The 16,714-nt window shown below is 40.2% G+C and overlaps 3 protein-coding genes across 4 annotated transcripts in view; 1 reads left to right on the top strand and 2 right to left on the bottom strand.

Annotated features, from left to right (window-relative positions):
- Positions 1–647, top strand: part of ubn2b (ubinuclein 2b) — a 14,621-nt gene extending 13,974 nt beyond the window's left edge. The window contains exon 16 of the mRNA XM_024272889.2: positions 108–647. Coding sequence (XP_024128657.1) covers positions 108–154 — 47 coding nt within the window. The 3' untranslated portion in view covers positions 155–647. The remainder of the gene's footprint in view (positions 1–107) is intronic.
- An 861-nt stretch (positions 648–1,508) lies between these two features.
- On the bottom strand, positions 1,509–3,096 carry trir (telomerase RNA component interacting RNase). Its single transcript, XM_024272890.2, has 4 exons — positions 2,941–3,096; positions 2,282–2,670; positions 1,874–1,945; positions 1,509–1,802 (listed from the first exon to the last, which is right to left on the bottom strand). Exons 2-4 carry the CDS (start codon positions 2,564–2,566, stop codon positions 1,695–1,697), a joined length of 465 nt encoding a protein of 154 aa, XP_024128658.1. The 5' UTR covers positions 2,567–2,670; positions 2,941–3,096; the 3' UTR covers positions 1,509–1,694.
- Positions 3,097–6,542: 3,446 nt separating this feature from the next.
- LOC112146857 (hook microtubule-tethering protein 2) overlaps positions 6,543–16,714 on the bottom strand; it is a 24,640-nt gene continuing 14,468 nt past the window's right edge. Inside the window, exons 10-23 of one of the 2 annotated variants that reach the window (XM_024272891.2) lie at positions 15,576–15,716; positions 14,943–15,144; positions 14,756–14,866; positions 14,280–14,367; positions 13,518–13,575; positions 13,157–13,294; positions 11,757–11,844; positions 11,443–11,448; positions 11,273–11,307; positions 11,115–11,197; positions 10,933–11,036; positions 7,893–7,994; positions 7,740–7,811; positions 6,543–7,667 (exon numbers count right to left, since the gene is read on the bottom strand). In XM_024272891.2, coding sequence (XP_024128659.1) covers positions 7,539–7,667; positions 7,740–7,811; positions 7,893–7,994; positions 10,933–11,036; positions 11,115–11,197; positions 11,273–11,307; positions 11,443–11,448; positions 11,757–11,844; positions 13,157–13,294; positions 13,518–13,575; positions 14,280–14,367; positions 14,756–14,866; positions 14,943–15,144; positions 15,576–15,716 — 1,357 coding nt within the window. In that variant the 3' untranslated portion in view covers positions 6,543–7,538. The remainder of the gene's footprint in view (positions 7,668–7,739; positions 7,812–7,892; positions 7,995–10,932; positions 11,037–11,114; positions 11,198–11,272; positions 11,308–11,442; positions 11,449–11,756; positions 11,845–13,156; positions 13,295–13,517; positions 13,576–14,279; positions 14,368–14,755; positions 14,867–14,942; positions 15,145–15,575; positions 15,717–16,714) is intronic. The other variant, XM_024272892.2, reaches the window with a different exon arrangement.

Here is a 16,714-nt window from a genome sequence, read left to right as displayed (position 1 = left end):
GGGTCGTCGGGTCCTGTTCTGTCCTCTTCTGACGTCTTCACCGCGTTTTGACGCTGCTGGGTTGTTCTTCCAAACCGGTCTGAAGCTCTGTTTCATCTTTCATTCAGATCTGAGTCAAAGTCAAGGAGGAGACGTGAAGAGAAAGACGCTATGATCCCGCCGGATTTCGACGCCCATCCGACACTCTTTGAGGCGGTCCGGGTTGGAACGAGGGTTTCAGTCACAGGTCTCGCCTCAAATGGATTTCCTTCTCGACTCCACAGCTAAAGAACTTTTTTTTTTTTTAAAAAAGAAAAACTCCTTCATAGAACTGTTAAAACGGCAAATACAGTTTACAAATGTTTACAAATAGACCTATATCACTGTGGACTGGGGGGTGGCATTAACAGGGCAGCGAGTGTGAATGAGTGTGTGAATGAGGGACTGTGCTTTTTTATGTCTCCCACTCTGATGCATGGTCAGTGGTCATTTGGTGCTCTTTTTATCTTAATGTAATTATCACTGATTATCTGTATGAATTGTAAACAAGCTTATTGTTAAAATCTGAGCTTTTATGAGAGCTGTACATGTTTTCAATGAACTTGAATTCTTGCGATGAATTTTTCTGTATAGAGCTCAAGCCTTTTAATTAAATTCCTTTAATGGAGTGGTTTCCTACCAGATTTTTTTAATCAAAAAGCAGATTTTGGATTTGGATTATTTTAATAGTCAACTAGTCACCGATTATTTTTTCCAATTAGTTGACAAATCAGGTTATGGGAAAACTGAATGTAAAGCACACATCTTAACCATCATTAACTTTAAACTAACTAAAAACTAGATATTTAGCATTACCTGTGATAATGCTAGTGTGAATGCTGTAAGCTGAATTTGACTGCTGAAGATGCTAGTGCTGATAGCTGAGGATGCTGAAATTAGCATAAAGAAACAAAACTAGCATGTAGCTGAATTATTACCTAAACTCCAAAATAGCCCCAAAACATCTAAATAAACCTAAATAACTTGCATGCAACTGGAATATTAGCTGACCTCCAAATTAGCTTAAAAATGAAAAAAATCCTGAATTAACCAAAGTAGTTGACATGCAGCTGAAATGTTCAACTTTAAAATAGCTTAAAAAACCTCAATAAATGCTAAAAATAGTCCAAAAAGCTAGCATAATGTCAGTATAACTTTTATCTTTACTACACTCTGACTCCATTTAATATAAAGTAACGACTAATCGACTATTAAATTAGTCAACTATTTTAAGTCGATAAGTCTACTAATTGTGACGGCCCTAATTAGGAATCATTTTATTTTGACAAGTCCTGACCATCACTTATATTGAATTGATTTCAAAGTCAGGATTTTATCAAATCTAAATTTCAGAGCCAAGTTTAAGCTTTTACATTAAAAATACTCAATGGATTTACTGTTTTTTTTTTTATTAAACCAGGATTTTATTTTGAAATAGTTTTCCTAATGATGCTCAGACACAGAATTTAAAGGAAACTTTAACCAAGCTATTCTTGCAACAAATCAATCATGCCACATTTTATTTTATTTTATAAAGCTGAGTCTCTGAACCAACATGACAGCCCGAAAATAGACAAAAACAATACAAAAAGAGGGAAAAATGTCTTTTTTTAACAGTTCACGAAGGCTCTCAGTGAGCGTCTTCCAAAGGGGCGTCCTCTCCAAATCAGGGGGTCCTATTTGACGAGAGGTCTGGTTTTATCGTCGTCACAACACTGGTGGTCTTTGTACTTTTTCACCTCTGCCATGTACTTTGACCAGGCATCGCTCTTGCCTCCGTCAGCCTGAAAAAGGAAGAAGGTGTTGATGGTCGGGCTGTTTGAAGGGCACGAATGGGATCAGTGAATTCACTTACGTCCGAGTCCTGTTTCTGCTTCTTTGCAACCATGCCGGTCTTGAGGAACACACCGCCTCTGCGCTTCCCCACCTGGGTTAGGGGATAGAAGACTGAAACCGTTACAGGAGATCTTGCAGGTGGACTGCCAATGTAGGAAACTACACCAGAGCAGAGGGGCTGCATGCAGCCTCCTGCTGCAGCTCCGGTGAACTCATCACTGGTGAGGAGCATCCCTAGCCTTTACTCAGCTACTACTCATTCAGAATGGATGCATATATCACTAAGAACTTTAAAATAAAAAACGATTACTTAAAGCTCTCTCATCTGGGGGTGAAATGCAAACTGGAGTCATTTACTGTCAAATCTGTGTGGTGCTTCAGTCTGGCTGAGACGCTATCTCATCTTACAACTGCTCAAACCCCTTACAAAGGTCGTCACAGGAGGGGCCTTCTTTTCCCCTGAAGTCTGTCCTTGCTCGTTGGGCCCCGCATCTCCACCTGCGTGCTGCGCCTCTCTTTTCCTTTTCTCCTCCTCCATCTTCTTCTTGAAAAGCTCCATGAAGCTGCCGTCGTTGGCGAACACGTTAGTGGCCGAGGTTTGGCTCGCGAACTGTGCGGGGCTCCTCGATGGGGATCCGGGGCTGCCGCAGCTCGACTCTCCGCTGCTGCTGCTGCTCGTCTGGGGTGCGCCGTGAGGTCGCTTTACGTCCATTTCGTCTTTGTTTTGCTCCTCCAAACAGTCCACAAAGCCAACTGGTGACAAAATTAGCTTAGCAGCTAACAAATGCTAACTCAAAAAGGAACTGCACGGCACTTCTGTCAAAAAATGTGAAAAATATAATGTTAAAAGTGCTAAAAAGCAAAATAAATGCAACTTGCACAGCCTTCAGGGCGTTATATTTTCACCGGAACAAAAACGGAGCGCTTAGCTGCTAACGAGGCTAACAGTGAGGGCTAAAATGCCCGACGACACAATTTTACGATCGAAATCCAGTTCCGGTTTCAAAAACATGTAAGTAGTATAAAACGACGTTCCAAGAACGCGAAAAGTTACAACACTTAAAAAAAACCGAAAGGTTTACGGACTTTTCTCCTCGCCGTCGCTAACTTTTATAACCACCACCGTCTGTCGGCCATGTTTGATTTCATCTGATGACGTCGCGGGTGAGGAGAGGTCCAGTTTAACGGAAGTGACGTAAAAACCCGCCAATTTTAACTAGAGGCTAAAAGAATGTTCTACAAAATAATAAAAATGCCAAAAAACATTAAAATATGAACACATTAAATTACACAACGTTTAAGAAACTATCAATTAAAAAGTAAGGTATCAGAAGTCTCATAAAAAATATTTAAAATATATGTTGTTTCTCCTAGAAAAATAAAAAATGAAAAAAAAAAAAAACTCTGATTGATGTTTAAAGGGAAACCAAACCCCATCTTTTTTGGGCTGTTGACCTCTATAAATGGGTCTTTTAAAGTGCTGTCTGTTCGTCATTGCCAATTTTTTGTCAAATAGACCCTTTTCACTGTGACTTCAGACGAAATGGCGACAGGACCGAAAGAGTGAATAGTTACTTCCGGCGTTCACATTTAGAACGGCAAAGCTGGCAGCTAAATGCAGTTTGATACAATTTTACATAAATGATAATAGGTACCCTTACCAATTTCAACAGAAAAATGTACCATATTTGTTTTATAAATGTCCTGCTGAACTTTATTTTAATTTCCGCTCTTAGATCGTTCACAAATCTAAATACAAGCTTAAATAATCCTCCAATATTTGAGTTTTTTTTTCAAAACATTGACCTTTCATTTGGCCAGATATTATTTTAAAGAGTTCTATTTTGGCTGATATCATTTGCACGTATTTTAAGTGTGATCAAGTTTAAAAGCCAATAGAAATTCATATTGGCCACATTTATATCTTCAGCAAATTCAACATCGCTGCATTGCCCATACACATTTTAATCACTTCCGAAGCTAAATGTACTCGTTATTCTACAGGATATTTTAGATAATTGTAAAAAGAAGGGGAAGCAAATACAACCAGATAGGACATTTCTTAAATAAATATTGTACAAATTGTAAAAATGGTTTGGTTCAGTGTAAATGTTGGAGCCACGTATTTTCAGCTTTCAAAATAAGAGCGGAAAAATAAAAAAAATTCATCTCTAGGAAAACTAATTTTATAGCATTATGTGGAAATGGTCACTTTTATATTTTTTGCAACAGTTTTTAATTAATTTGGTAAATTTTTACCTTTATTTTTCAGGAGATCAGACGCAGTTCTGATCAAAAACAAAGAGGAGTGATGTTAGAACCACGACTGAGCTAACAGCAGCTCACTGACTGCAGTAGAAAACATTACAACTGTCATAAGTTTGACTTTAATGTCAGATACGTTTGATCTGTTTACAAGGATTTTGTGAGCACAAAAATTTTGGCAACTTTTAACTGGTCAGAAAAGAAATTCTGTAGCTTTACGTCTCAAACCCAAAGCTAATGCACATTTCGACTGTGGGTGGAGTCAGCCTCCAACTTCCCTGTTTGGTTAACCTTTAAACCCTGTCCAGTAATGTCTGAACTTGTTTCCAGTTATACAATAATGCTGTATTGTTTTCCATATAAAATGTTCTCATTTCATCACTCATCTGGATTACTGTGCCAAATCCGCCACATATGGCATGAAGGGATTGAAATAGAATTTATTCAACTAGTAATAGTGGTAAACTGAAAACCATTTATGTACGTGTTGTTAGAGTTTTTAAGGTGGAAGTGAACATCTCATTGAATACAGAACACACAATTTAGTTTCTGTTTGTGTTTAGGATAAATACTATTAAATTAATTTTCATGCAACCACTAGAGGGCACAATGCAGTGCTTTAATTTAAATGTGGCCATCCCAAATCTCAGTTAATGCAGAGGAAAACTATTGGATGCTTTTTATTTATTTATTTATCTTCAATCATGTGAGTCACAAACAGAACTTCCATGCTGGCTCGGTTGTAGTCGAGATTTACAACAACAGTGACTTTGTTGACCTGCAGAGTGAAGGTGGAAGTTGAACACACAGAGGAGGAACAGGGATGATGTTGGTGAAAGGATGCTGAGCGATGAGTCAATACATCTTTTCTTACTAAAATGACCTAAATTCAAATTAATTTTATTTATATAGCACCTTTCATGTTAAAAGAAACAGCTCAAAGTGCTGTACATACAAAAATAAAACAATTCCCCACACATGCAATAAAATAATAAGATAAACCCCTCATAAAAACAAACACAGAAACAAACAAATAAAATAGAAAAAGAAAGTATTGCCCTTAAAAGTAACCTGACGGTGCTGCATGAAATAAAGCCCCAACAAATGAATACAGACTGGTTAAATTGTAACTTTTTGATTTGATTACTTTAAACCAGGAAAGGCATTCAGGCCTGCATCTCATTGAGCAAAACTTAGTAGGAGCCACAAGGACTCACTTCATCCTCAAGAAAAATAAAGCACTTCTTTGTATTGATGCTACTATCGTTCACATATATATCTATTACTGATTTTATTAAAGCTATTACATTAGCTTTTATTGCATGGATTGGATAAAAATATAAAAGAAAATATAGCTTTCTTTGTATTTATAACAAGTTTTTATGCTTGGAACGTATGCATTTCTAAAAAGGAAAAATAGAAGACCATGTCCTACATCTGTTTAATGAAAAGTTGTAAAACTAGTCTAAGTCTACTTTGGCTTATGGGTCTTAATCTTTTCTGTTTATTACTAATATTAACCTAAATCTAATTATGACTGCAATGGTTTAAAATCCAAAAAAGTACTTAGAAATGTTTTTTTGTTTTGTTTTCCCTCTGGACAGCTACAACATGTTTAGAAGCATTAGATAACTTGATTTAAACATAACCTCATTAAAAATGGAGCTAAAAGAAGATCAAACTCTTTACTAATATTTTACTCAGTTGTGAAACTTGTGAATCTTGGAGAAATCGATCACACAAGGTCTAACGATTAAAGATAACATTTATATATAGTCATATATATCTTAAGTAAAAAGCTCCAAAACACAGTTTTCATCAGAGTGGGTCTTCAATATATTTTGATTGAACCAGAGACACGGACACCAGAAGTAATACAGAATTCTTGACCTTTTATGATGGATGCAATCCTTTAAATCATTAACATGTTATTTAAAATACATATTTTTGCTCTTTAAATATCTTGTGTTATTGGATTCCTGGAAAAAGAAATCAGTGAGATTTTCCTGGTTAAAAAACAGTTAAATAAAACGCTTTGCAGTTTGAACTGCTGTATTTAAATATATAAATCAGATCCAAACATTAGATTCTATGTTGCTTTTTGAGTTTATAGCCGCAGCTTCACAAGCCGCCTGACCGTACACGACGGCCTTCTCCATGAACTTTAGCTGCAGACGTGGTTTCACGTTCCTCGGTGACCGTCGGCCGGTCCGCTGACGTCTGCTGGTGGACACTGGTGTGAAGGACAAACAATGCCTTCCTCACTCCACTCGGCTGTTTTGACAGAAGCACAAAGGATGTGGGAAGTTTGACTAATCGTCTTGGCCTTTCGTTTGCGATGGATTTAGATGAAACTCACTCGGAGATCCTTCCAAATATTTGACAAAAACAACAGAGCGAGAGTGAAGCCAAAACAGCAGATGTTAAGTTAAGATCCCATTTATTTGTTGTGCAAAAATCAGAACTAGCTTGTGTGCCATCCCTAGCAGCATGCTATCATCTACTCGACCATTTTCAACTTTCACACCATGCAGATGCCATTAAACTCCTCACCATAAATAAGAATTAAAGCTCAGTAGAAAAAAAAAATGTGCTCACAAAACGGCAGGATCCAGCACCTTCTTACGGGATGTACAGTTCTGATATGGGATACAGCAAAAGATGAGGATAAAAACAAAACAAAAAAATAGTGTTTGATCGATTAACTTATTATCAGCAAAATTAATTCCAGTTTTGAAATTTCCTTTGTAGTTTAGCAGCAAAAAACCGTCACAGAGTCATCACTTTACAGCCTCTGAGGGACATTTTCCTTCTTAACGTTCCAACGTTCGTGTCTTCCAGCGGTCTGAAGAGGAGAATGCTTTTTACCTACAGTCAGAAAACCCTGTTCAACCTTTGATGTGGAGACACGACAACACAACTGAAGACCGTATGAGCTCCCAAACATCAAACAGTAGTGATAATCCAGTCATTCATCAATTAAAAACAGCTTAGTGAACAATAAGAGTCAGTGAGGCACTGAGGAAACAGCTTTTTACATACAAAGTGCTTTGGTGTGTTTAGAAGAATTCTAATAAGAATCATCAGGTTTAAATGTCTAAGATTCACGATCTTCATTGTATTTTTCTAAATTAACAACAGAATTAGACAAAAATAAGAGTGGATGTGCCGTCAGGACAGGAAAAGCTGGAAAAAAGCCTTTCTTTTCAACAGTGTCAGTTTAAAAAATGTCATAAAAAACAACAAGAACAGAAGAGACAAAAAGGAAATAAAAATCTCCTTCATATTTCCACTGAGACGGTAGAGATTCACCAGCAGGGGGCAGCATGAGAAAATCTAAGTTGTGAGGCTGCATCGGTTCAGTGAAGGCATTGAGATGTCATCTGTCCGCTTTGCAGCACCCGGTGGTACCTGAAGTTTCATCTCGGGGGGAGTCGGGTCAGGCCTTTCCGGGCGTTGGTGTACTGCCTCTGCTGGGCGAGGAAGGACATGGCCTGGTGGGAGGGGCCCTGGCGCTCGCCGGACACTTTCTGATGCAAAGCCATGCCCTGAAGTGGACAGTGAAACGCTCTTGAACCGTGGGGGGGGGGGACGAGCTGGGTCTTTATACATCTACTTACCATGTTGTACCAAGCGGAGATGATGAGCTTCTCCTCCTGTTCGTGCCTGGACCGGGACTTCTCGTAGTCGTGCTGTGCCAAAAACATCAGGACGGAAACGTGAGGTTCGTTTGGGTTGGAGGATCTGCGTGTTTGTGAGCGTGTGCGCGACACCTCGAGATGCTGGATCTTTCTCTCCTTCTCCGTCAGCTGATTTTTCAGAGCCTGGATGTCCGGAGTCACCGGCTGCTGCTTGGGATCCAGAGTTTTAATCACCTGCAAACAAATGTTGGAATCCTTAAGTAACACTGGACTAACACGTAGAAAGAGTGTTTTCACATCAGTTGATGGATGTAACAGTGAAGGGGAGCAGCTGAGCTTTCGTTTACAATAAATCAGAAGGTTTACTTTCAAGATGATGTTTTTTTTTAGCTTTAAATTAAATGGAATAGTTTAAATCAGGGGTGTCAAACTCAGTCGCACAAGGGGCCAAAATCCAAAACACACCTTAGCTTACGGGTCGAACAGGAGAAACATTTACCGAACACTCTAAAACTACATTTTTAAAACCGTAACTTTTTAAAATAATTATGAACTAGATAAATAGCATTGCCAGTGATAATGCTAGTGTGAATGCTGTAAGCTGAATTTGGCCACTGAAGATGCTATAGCTGAAATCACTGTAGCTAATAGCCAGCTAAGATATGAGCTAAATGCCAAATTAGCCTAAGAACTTAACAAAAAAACTAGGTTAGCCAAAACTGCTATCATGTAGCTGAAATATTAGCTAAACTCCAAAACAGCCTAAAAGATCTTGATAAATGTCAAAATAGTCCAAAAAGCTAGCAGAATGCTAATTTTTAAAACTTTGAATTTTTAACCTAATTATGAATAATAAAAAGGCAGGAACATTATTCCAGAGTAAATGAACTTAAAACATTAAACTGATACTATCCATAAAATATATTTTAATAACATTGGGCCATTAATAACAAAATAAAACGATCTGGAGGGCCGGATAGAATTACCCGGAGGGCCGGATCCGGCCCCCGGGCCTTGATTTTAACTTGTGGTTTAAATGAAATCACTGCAGACGTTCTGCTGTCATTTTGAAACTGAAACAAATCTCAACAGGCGTTCACCTCTGAAGCTCCTGGGGGGTAAGGAGGAGAAAATTCAGGTTCAAGATTTGACGTTTCAGAGTGGATTTAATGAATGAGAACTTGGGCTGAAGAATACGTGACTCTTTCACTGCTTTTGAAAGCTTGAAACCAGACAGGAACACTGCTTAGATTACACCTTCAAAGACCCACTCTGATGAAGATTCTTGGTGGTTTTAACATGTTCTTGGAGCATTTCCAGGGATGGATGACATTTATAAAGACTATAAAGCTTAAATTTGAATGTCTGCATTTTTCCAATATTCAAATGGTTTTGAATTAAGAGTAGATGAAAAAGTGATGTTTGAATAAGAGCTCTTACACTACTTTTATATGTAGATTTTCACAGATCGCACTGTAAGAACTTGAGGTGAGCGTCCCATTTTTTTTTTTTTTAGCTCCCAGTGTCTCTTACCGTTTAAGGATAAAAGTCATCTTCATCCTCTGTAAAATATTTGCAGCAGTTTTAAACTTTATTTTCACTAGATTTTATGTGGGAATTTACCCATGAATGTCAAAGTGGAGGCTAAAAAAAAAAAAAAATCAGAATCCAACTTCAGCCTCATTTCATGGTGTGATGGAGTAAACCCAAAAACTGACACTAAAACTGCTCATTTCTAAGCATATTTATCAGGGTTCCTACACGTTTCTTCAAGTTGAATTTAAGACTTTTTAAGACCTTGCATATGAAGAAAACAAAATCCTTGAAAGTAACGGAGTAGTGTAATCAATAACAGTTCAAATTCCAGTAATGAAGTTACAATTACTAGACTTCAGAAAACACTCATTACTTCATTACACACATGTTGGTGCAGTGAAACCATCGGTGACTAATGAACCAAATTTGTGTAAACAGTCAGCTCTGATGTTTTCTTTTGGTTAAATGAAACAAACTAAATATTAGTTAAAACATAAATACAAGAGTGCTGACTGATGTGGACTAATCCAGAGATTGAGAGACTATAAACATGGACACATTTGTCGGGGTATCCAGCAACAGGTGATAGCATGTCACTACCTACCCTTTGAACAGCTTTGTTAGCAGCATCCTCGTAACATTAGAAAGCTGTTCGCTGAACATAATGCATTATTATTATGGTCTGTTGGAATAGCTGTCACAATAAATCCATATTTGGAGTACAGACTCCTGGTTTTTGTCTGTTAAATGCAGATTTATTTTATTTTGAAGTTGAGGGCTCTTCTACGGTTTCCTCTGTAGATATTTTCTGTGAAAATAAACTTAGCAAATATGTTTGTTTTTGTTAATCCTGCCAGCTTGGATGTTTCAATTTAGTTGTTGGAGGAGCTGCTTAAAAAAACAGTGAATGTATTTTCCACACAAGACAGAATGTTTAGAATGAGTCAGATGTAGTGGGGAGAATCCAGTAGTTTTTCCAAAATAAAACGTCCTTCAGAATCAGAATATAAATAAAAACATAAAAAAGTAAGTTGTCTTTTTTCCAGTACCAACTGTCCCACAGACCAGTATTGGTTCACGATCTGGGGGTTGGGTACCACTGACGGTACACTGGTCACAAGCTCCCTGATCTGAACCCTCAGAGAGGGGAAGTGGGGATGGGATTGCTCCGCACCAACACTTCTGCCTAAAAGTCAGAGGTGAATTTCTGATTCTCCTGCCGCTCTGCAGAAACTATGTGCACATGTGGCTCTTTCATTTCTTGGCTCCTTGTCCAAACAACAAGTTATGGAGAATGCTGATCCAGACATGTCGACCGTCCGAGTCAGCAGATCCCTGCTAATGGCTGCTTAACCAAAACTACCTGAAGAAAACAAATAAACAAAGCCCACAAACTAAGACTACCAAGATCCAACCTCAAACTAAAATAACAAAACCCAGCACAGTAAGACTGCTGAGGACAAAGGAGAAAACGAACAAAAAAATATATAAAAGTAAAATAAAATAGCATTTTTTTTAAAGTAAGGATTACCTAATTAGTATTTATTTAATTAAGATTTTAATTAACATTTATAAATTGATGTCTGAGGTGCACAATGATCAAATCAAGCACAAACGTGAAACACTGTGGACTGACTGTTCTGGCTTTCTCCATGTAGCGTTTGTATCTCTCCTCCATCTGCTTCATGTCCTCGTCCTTCTTCCGCAGGATCTCCTGGAGTTCATCTATCTTCTTGGCCACTGAGACATGAAGAAATCCACGATTAGAACAAGAAACGGAAACTCTAAGCGCTGCAGAGAGAGAAGGAATCTTCTTACTGTTGCCGTCCGCTTTGGGCTCCAGGTCATCGATGACTTCTCTCTTCTTTTGGAGGTCTGAGTGGGCTTCATGGAGCTTCTCCCTGAAACAGGAGAGCATCAGAGAGTCAGTCCTGGCTGAAGCCCTGAAACATGTAAAGGTAGGAGAGAACACTTACAGATGCTCCTCCAGCTTCTTCTTCAGTAAAGAGGACTTGATGGGAAAGTAAAAAAAAGTAAGCATTTACTTCACAACACATTCAGATCTGAACACAGGAGAAGCAGCAGAATCAAGCTATGGGAGTCCAATGAAGGGCCAGTCAGACGGAGGGAGGGGGGGCGTACTTACGACGGCCTGATTTTGGCAGAGTTGACGGTTGGGGGAGCAGGTGGAGAGAGACAGATAGAGAGGGGCAGGCGTTAGCGCTGAGTCACCACAGCAAACACGGGTTAAAGTCATCAGGTACCAAGAAGGAGGAGAACACAGCAGTCCTCCTTCCAGGACAGTCAGAGTACCACGCCAACATCTGCACCACATTCTGCCAGCAACACTCCAAAAAACAACCCCACTGTCTCTGAGTTTACACTCTTATGTGCTGCGGCTTGATTACAGAGCAGAGGAAGTCGTGATTGCTCAGAGGGAGATGCAGATCTTCCACTCACATCTTCGTTCTTGCTGTCCTGCTCATGCAGAGCTCTCTGCAGCTCCTCCACCTGAGAGCGCAGGTCTGAGATCTGCTGCTGGTTCAGCCTGCAGAGGAAAACGGACCAATGAAAACGCCAGAGAGACGGACCGACATGGAGAAGAGGAACTTTGTGTTCTAGCGGATGCATCGGAGTGGAGCGACCCACCGACTGTAGGATCTACGTCACAAATAATCCATTTTTCAAAAAACGTTTTTTTGTTTGCTCCTGATTCACATGAATTTGAATAAAGATTTCCTCAGAAATGTAATTTTAAGCTCAACGTTCTTCATATATGTCCTCCATCAGGACAAAAATGCCACAAGAACAATTCAAAAACATCTTTTTCATCTTTTAAAAGACTTGAATTTCAACGTATACGGCATAACTGTACCACAATATTTTAACTAACAGAAGTTTCCAACACTACTGTTTTAAACCGGCCGGTCCGGTCTGGACCGCTCAGTGGAAACGAGGCAAAAGTCCAAAAGCAGTGATTGGTCCATGTCTGGCTGAGTCATCGTTTCTATGACAACCCCTCTCACCAATCAGGAGTGAGCTTGTTGGAAAGCCACACCCCTACTACTTGAAAGAGGGCTTCATGAAATCTGTCAAACATTCATTGAGGTATTTGATTTATTTTCTGAGTTTGTAACTTCATGATGATTAAGAACATGTTAAAAAACATAACAGAGAAATAACCTGTATTCTGACAATCGAAATGATTGACTATTTTCTGTTTATTTCTCTAGAGGTCTATGGGAATCTTCTGAACAAGCTAGCAGATCCCACCTGTCATTTCCTGAACCGCTCCTAACTGGACCTGACTTTGGCTGCATTCCACTTAAAGAACACGCAGCTTTTCTCCTATTCAATCACAGAAGGAGATGAATTCACACAGAAAAGTCAGGAATCAAACCGCCGGCAGCTACCATCTGCTGATTCACAGTAAACCTTCATGGATCGGGGTTCTTCTCGAAGCTTCATCCACTGCAGCGACGGAGCCACCTGGTCATTCTCTGCTCTGCTCTACTGAGCATGCTCCCTCCACTCCTCTCCTCCTCCTGTTACCGAGGAGGCTTCCCACACCCTCGGCCTGGTGTGGTAATGGACACACACACAAACACAACACAGTCCACCCACATGTCCACATGCCCACAGGCACGTAAACACACACACACAGTCGAGGGACAATCTGGCTTTCTGCTGTCTGTCCTCCAGCCCCGCCCACACAGCTCCGCTGAGCACACAGTCCAGAGGGTGAGTTGACATTTAGGCAGATATCACTCCTTTCCTCAGCCAAACCACCAGATTCACATCCAGGAACACACAATATGGTGGCCCGAGAGCTTTAACGCTGAGAGAAGACTTCAGTCTACCTGTCCTGGGTCTCCAAGGTGTTCTTGCTGCGCTGAGCCCCCTCCAGCTCGGCCTGGACTTCCACAAGTTTCTGTCTGTAGTTCTCCTCCTGAACGCACAGCATCTTGTTTTCACTTTGCAGACGCACCACAGTCTCTCTGAAGAAAGAAAAAAAAAAAAAATGGGGAGAGGCAGGAGAAGATGGAGACCTTTAACGCCAAACATGCCATGTGTCGGCATGCCGCAGCCAGCTGCACCTTCAGCCTCCAGAAATACGCGCGTCTGTGAGAAGCATCAACAGCAGGAGCGGTATAGTGACGGTTATACCGCGTTCAGAAGAGCTGCCGCCATGGCACGCAGACGCCCTAACGGAGGACATACCTGAGCTCGGCGGGGAGGATCTCTGCAGCCAGGTTCCCCACGCCCTCGCTCAGGTCTCCTGCAGACAGCGGTGGGCGGAGTCACGTTTACAATACACAACAAAAATACATTAATATACACACACACACATATATATATATTAAAATCTTATTCTTGTTGTTATCATAGAATTACAACTAAAACACTTGATTCTATGTTATAAAAACAGTTTGTTAAACATTTTTGGGGTTTCCACAGCAAAATAAATCAAAATTTTCCAGATGGATTTTCTGTTTATTGCATGATTTCATGTCTAGTGTGTGAATACAACATGGAAAAATGACAAAATAAAGGTATTTTCACATGTGAGATGTCTAGCTGATTAAAATGATACCGAATAAGCAAGCAGGTTGTCTTTCAAATCAAAAACACAGAGGTAAATTCTAAAGTTGACAAAAACAGTTTTAGGTTCCAAAGGGTTAAAAATAAATATTTTAAAATCTACAATTTTGCATGTGGTTTCATATTCTGATTATTTGTAGTTAATAAGTGGCTGACAAATATTTAAAAAAAAAAAAGTGATTAATCGTGATTAATTTTTTCCAGATTTGCGATTAATTCGCAAATTTTTTTAAATCAATTCTCGGCCCCAATATATTTTATATATATTTATATGTATATATATATATATATATATATGTATAAATACACAGACGTGTGTGTATGGGTATGAACCACACAAGCAGCAGTGTCTTCCTTCTGCGCTGGGGTCACGTGACTCACCTGCTCCACTCAGACACCTCTGCTGCACCTGTGCACACCTGAGCTCCTCGTTGGTCTCCCGAAGCGTGTCCCTCTCAGAGATCAGGCGCTGCACAGCAAAGCACAGTCCAGCTTCAGGCGTGTCTCAAATGAAACACCTTTTGTGTCTTTTATTTTAAAATCGTGGCATTAAGACCCAGGTAAGACTTGGAGTCTGCTTTGAAAGGTGGTGAATTAAACGTGCATGGGAGTACACTAGTAACTGCTGTCCTCCCACAGTAGCCCAGGACAATCACTTCTTTCACATTTCAGTGGGTGCGAGAACTGACGCAGGATGTGGGAGTTGGTGGAAGAATAGTACGATATCTGTGATGCAACAAACCCTCCTGCAGATCTACACGACTGCTGTCAGGAAAACACAACCACTCAGCCCAACTCCCATGGAACCCCATCAGAAACAGTTGAGAAAAAGGAAGTTTCTTTTATTTCTGACTCACCTCCTTCTCCTTCAGAAGAGCATTATACTTGTCGTGAAGGTTTTTGTACTCGAACTGCCACTTCTCAGCTTTCATGGCCTCCGCGGAGTGCTTGGTGTGAAGCTCGTGAGCCTGGAGATCAGAGAACATCTCAGGATCAGCAGAGACTGAAGTAAACCCCCTGAAGCGTCTCCAGCCAGGAGCTCACCTGTCTCTTGTAGGAGTCCAGCTGCCCGCGGACGGCGTTGGCCCTGCGGAGCTCCTCCTCCAGCTCGCAGGTGCGCTGCATGTACACAGTGTTGCGCTCCTCTAGGAGGCGCACCTGTCTGCGCAGGTCACCCAAATCTTCCAGCTTCCTCTTGTACGTTTCCACCATGGCTTCCAGCTGGTTCACCCGGTCGGACGAATGTCTGGAAGAAGATCCAGAGTAGCAGACATTTTGTTATTTTAAGTCTCGCTGCGATCATTTTGTGATCTATTGTAACATCGTTCCTAGTGGTCTTTTAATTATGATTTTGGGCAAAACTAATAAAAAATAGAAATACCTAAATAGGAATTAGCAAACAGTAGCAACGCTCACAATATCACAGCTAATGGTGAAAACAAAGAGAGCAGCAAAAGAGGAGCTCAAACTCCAAACTTTTTTTAATGAATTTTGATATGAAACTTTTTTTTGGATTTTTGTCTTTATAAAAATGTTAATTTCTCGATTCATGAGTGACTAAAGCATGATGCAGAGAAACAGAAAAACAGCATAAATTGGAATGAAAATCAGCCTTTTGTCATCTGGGATGCTCTGCTCTGAAGCTCAGCTGGATCAGGGAGTCGGAGCCGCTCTCACCTGAGAATGTCCATCTCATCTTTGAAGGCTTGGGCCTCCTGGGCCAGGCTGGTCAGCTCTTCGTTGCGCTGCAGCAGGTCGACCACTTCCCGCTCCAGCATCTCTGCCCGCACTCGAATGTCATCTCTGCTGCTCTCCAGCCTGACGCGCACAGGGGTTTGTATTAGTGGGAGAGTCATTGATAGCAGACACTGAGGGAAACAAGATGAGTCAAAAGCATCTGATTCGGGTGTAAATACACCCACTGAATTTAAAACTACAAGAAAATTGACTTGATTCCTAAAAAATCAGCCTCGCTTACAGGTCATACAGGTGGGGGGTTGAGAGTGTGCAGCCTCGGGTCAAGAGTACCATATTCTTCAACGTATAAGTGGTGTTTTTTGCATAGTTTGGTTGGGGTGCAACTTATATGTGATTTTTAATTACCGTATTAAATAGCAATGACCACTAGAGGGCACTGTAGGTGAATCAATATTTGCTTACTCATGCTACGTGTCCAAGCGATCACTTCTAATGAAAAGCTTACGCAAGCGCGCATAAATGTGCGTCTTGAGCAAAACTCCTGCATCAATGCAAAGCTACACACGATTCTGCGACCATCTTCGGGCTCTACGTACCAAACGCATTTCAAGTTAAACCAAGTTCAACTTTGACCAATGGGGTCTTGGATGTGGTAGTGACGAATGGATGACGCCCTTTTAATTCACATTTGAAAATTGATCATGGAGGAGATTTCAAAAATTGGGCTTTGTGCACACCAGGATTTATATGACAGATTCTTTCATTTAACGCAGGGGTGTCAAACTCAATCGCACAGGGGGCCACGATCCAAAACACACTTTAGGTCGTGAGACGAACAGGATTAACATTTATTGAACACTCTAGAAATGAATTTTTAAAACTTTAAGACCATAACTTTTTAATATAATTATGAACTAGATATATAGCATTACCTGTGATAATGCTAGTGTGAATGCTGTAAGCTGAATTTGGTCGGTGAAGATGCTGGAGCTGATAGCTGAAAAGGCTGAAGCTGAAAACGCTGAAAAGGCTAAAGCTGATAGCTGAAAACTCTGAAGCAGATAGCCAGCTAAAATATTAACTAAATGCCAAATTGGCCTAAAAACAAAAAAAACCCC

The sequence above is a fragment of the Oryzias melastigma genome, linkage group LG8 (genome assembly GCF_002922805.2).
Source record: "Oryzias melastigma strain HK-1 linkage group LG8, ASM292280v2, whole genome shotgun sequence".
Taxonomy (NCBI): domain Eukaryota; kingdom Metazoa; phylum Chordata; class Actinopteri; order Beloniformes; family Adrianichthyidae; genus Oryzias; species Oryzias melastigma.
This window is presented reverse-complemented; position numbering and strand designations above follow the sequence as displayed.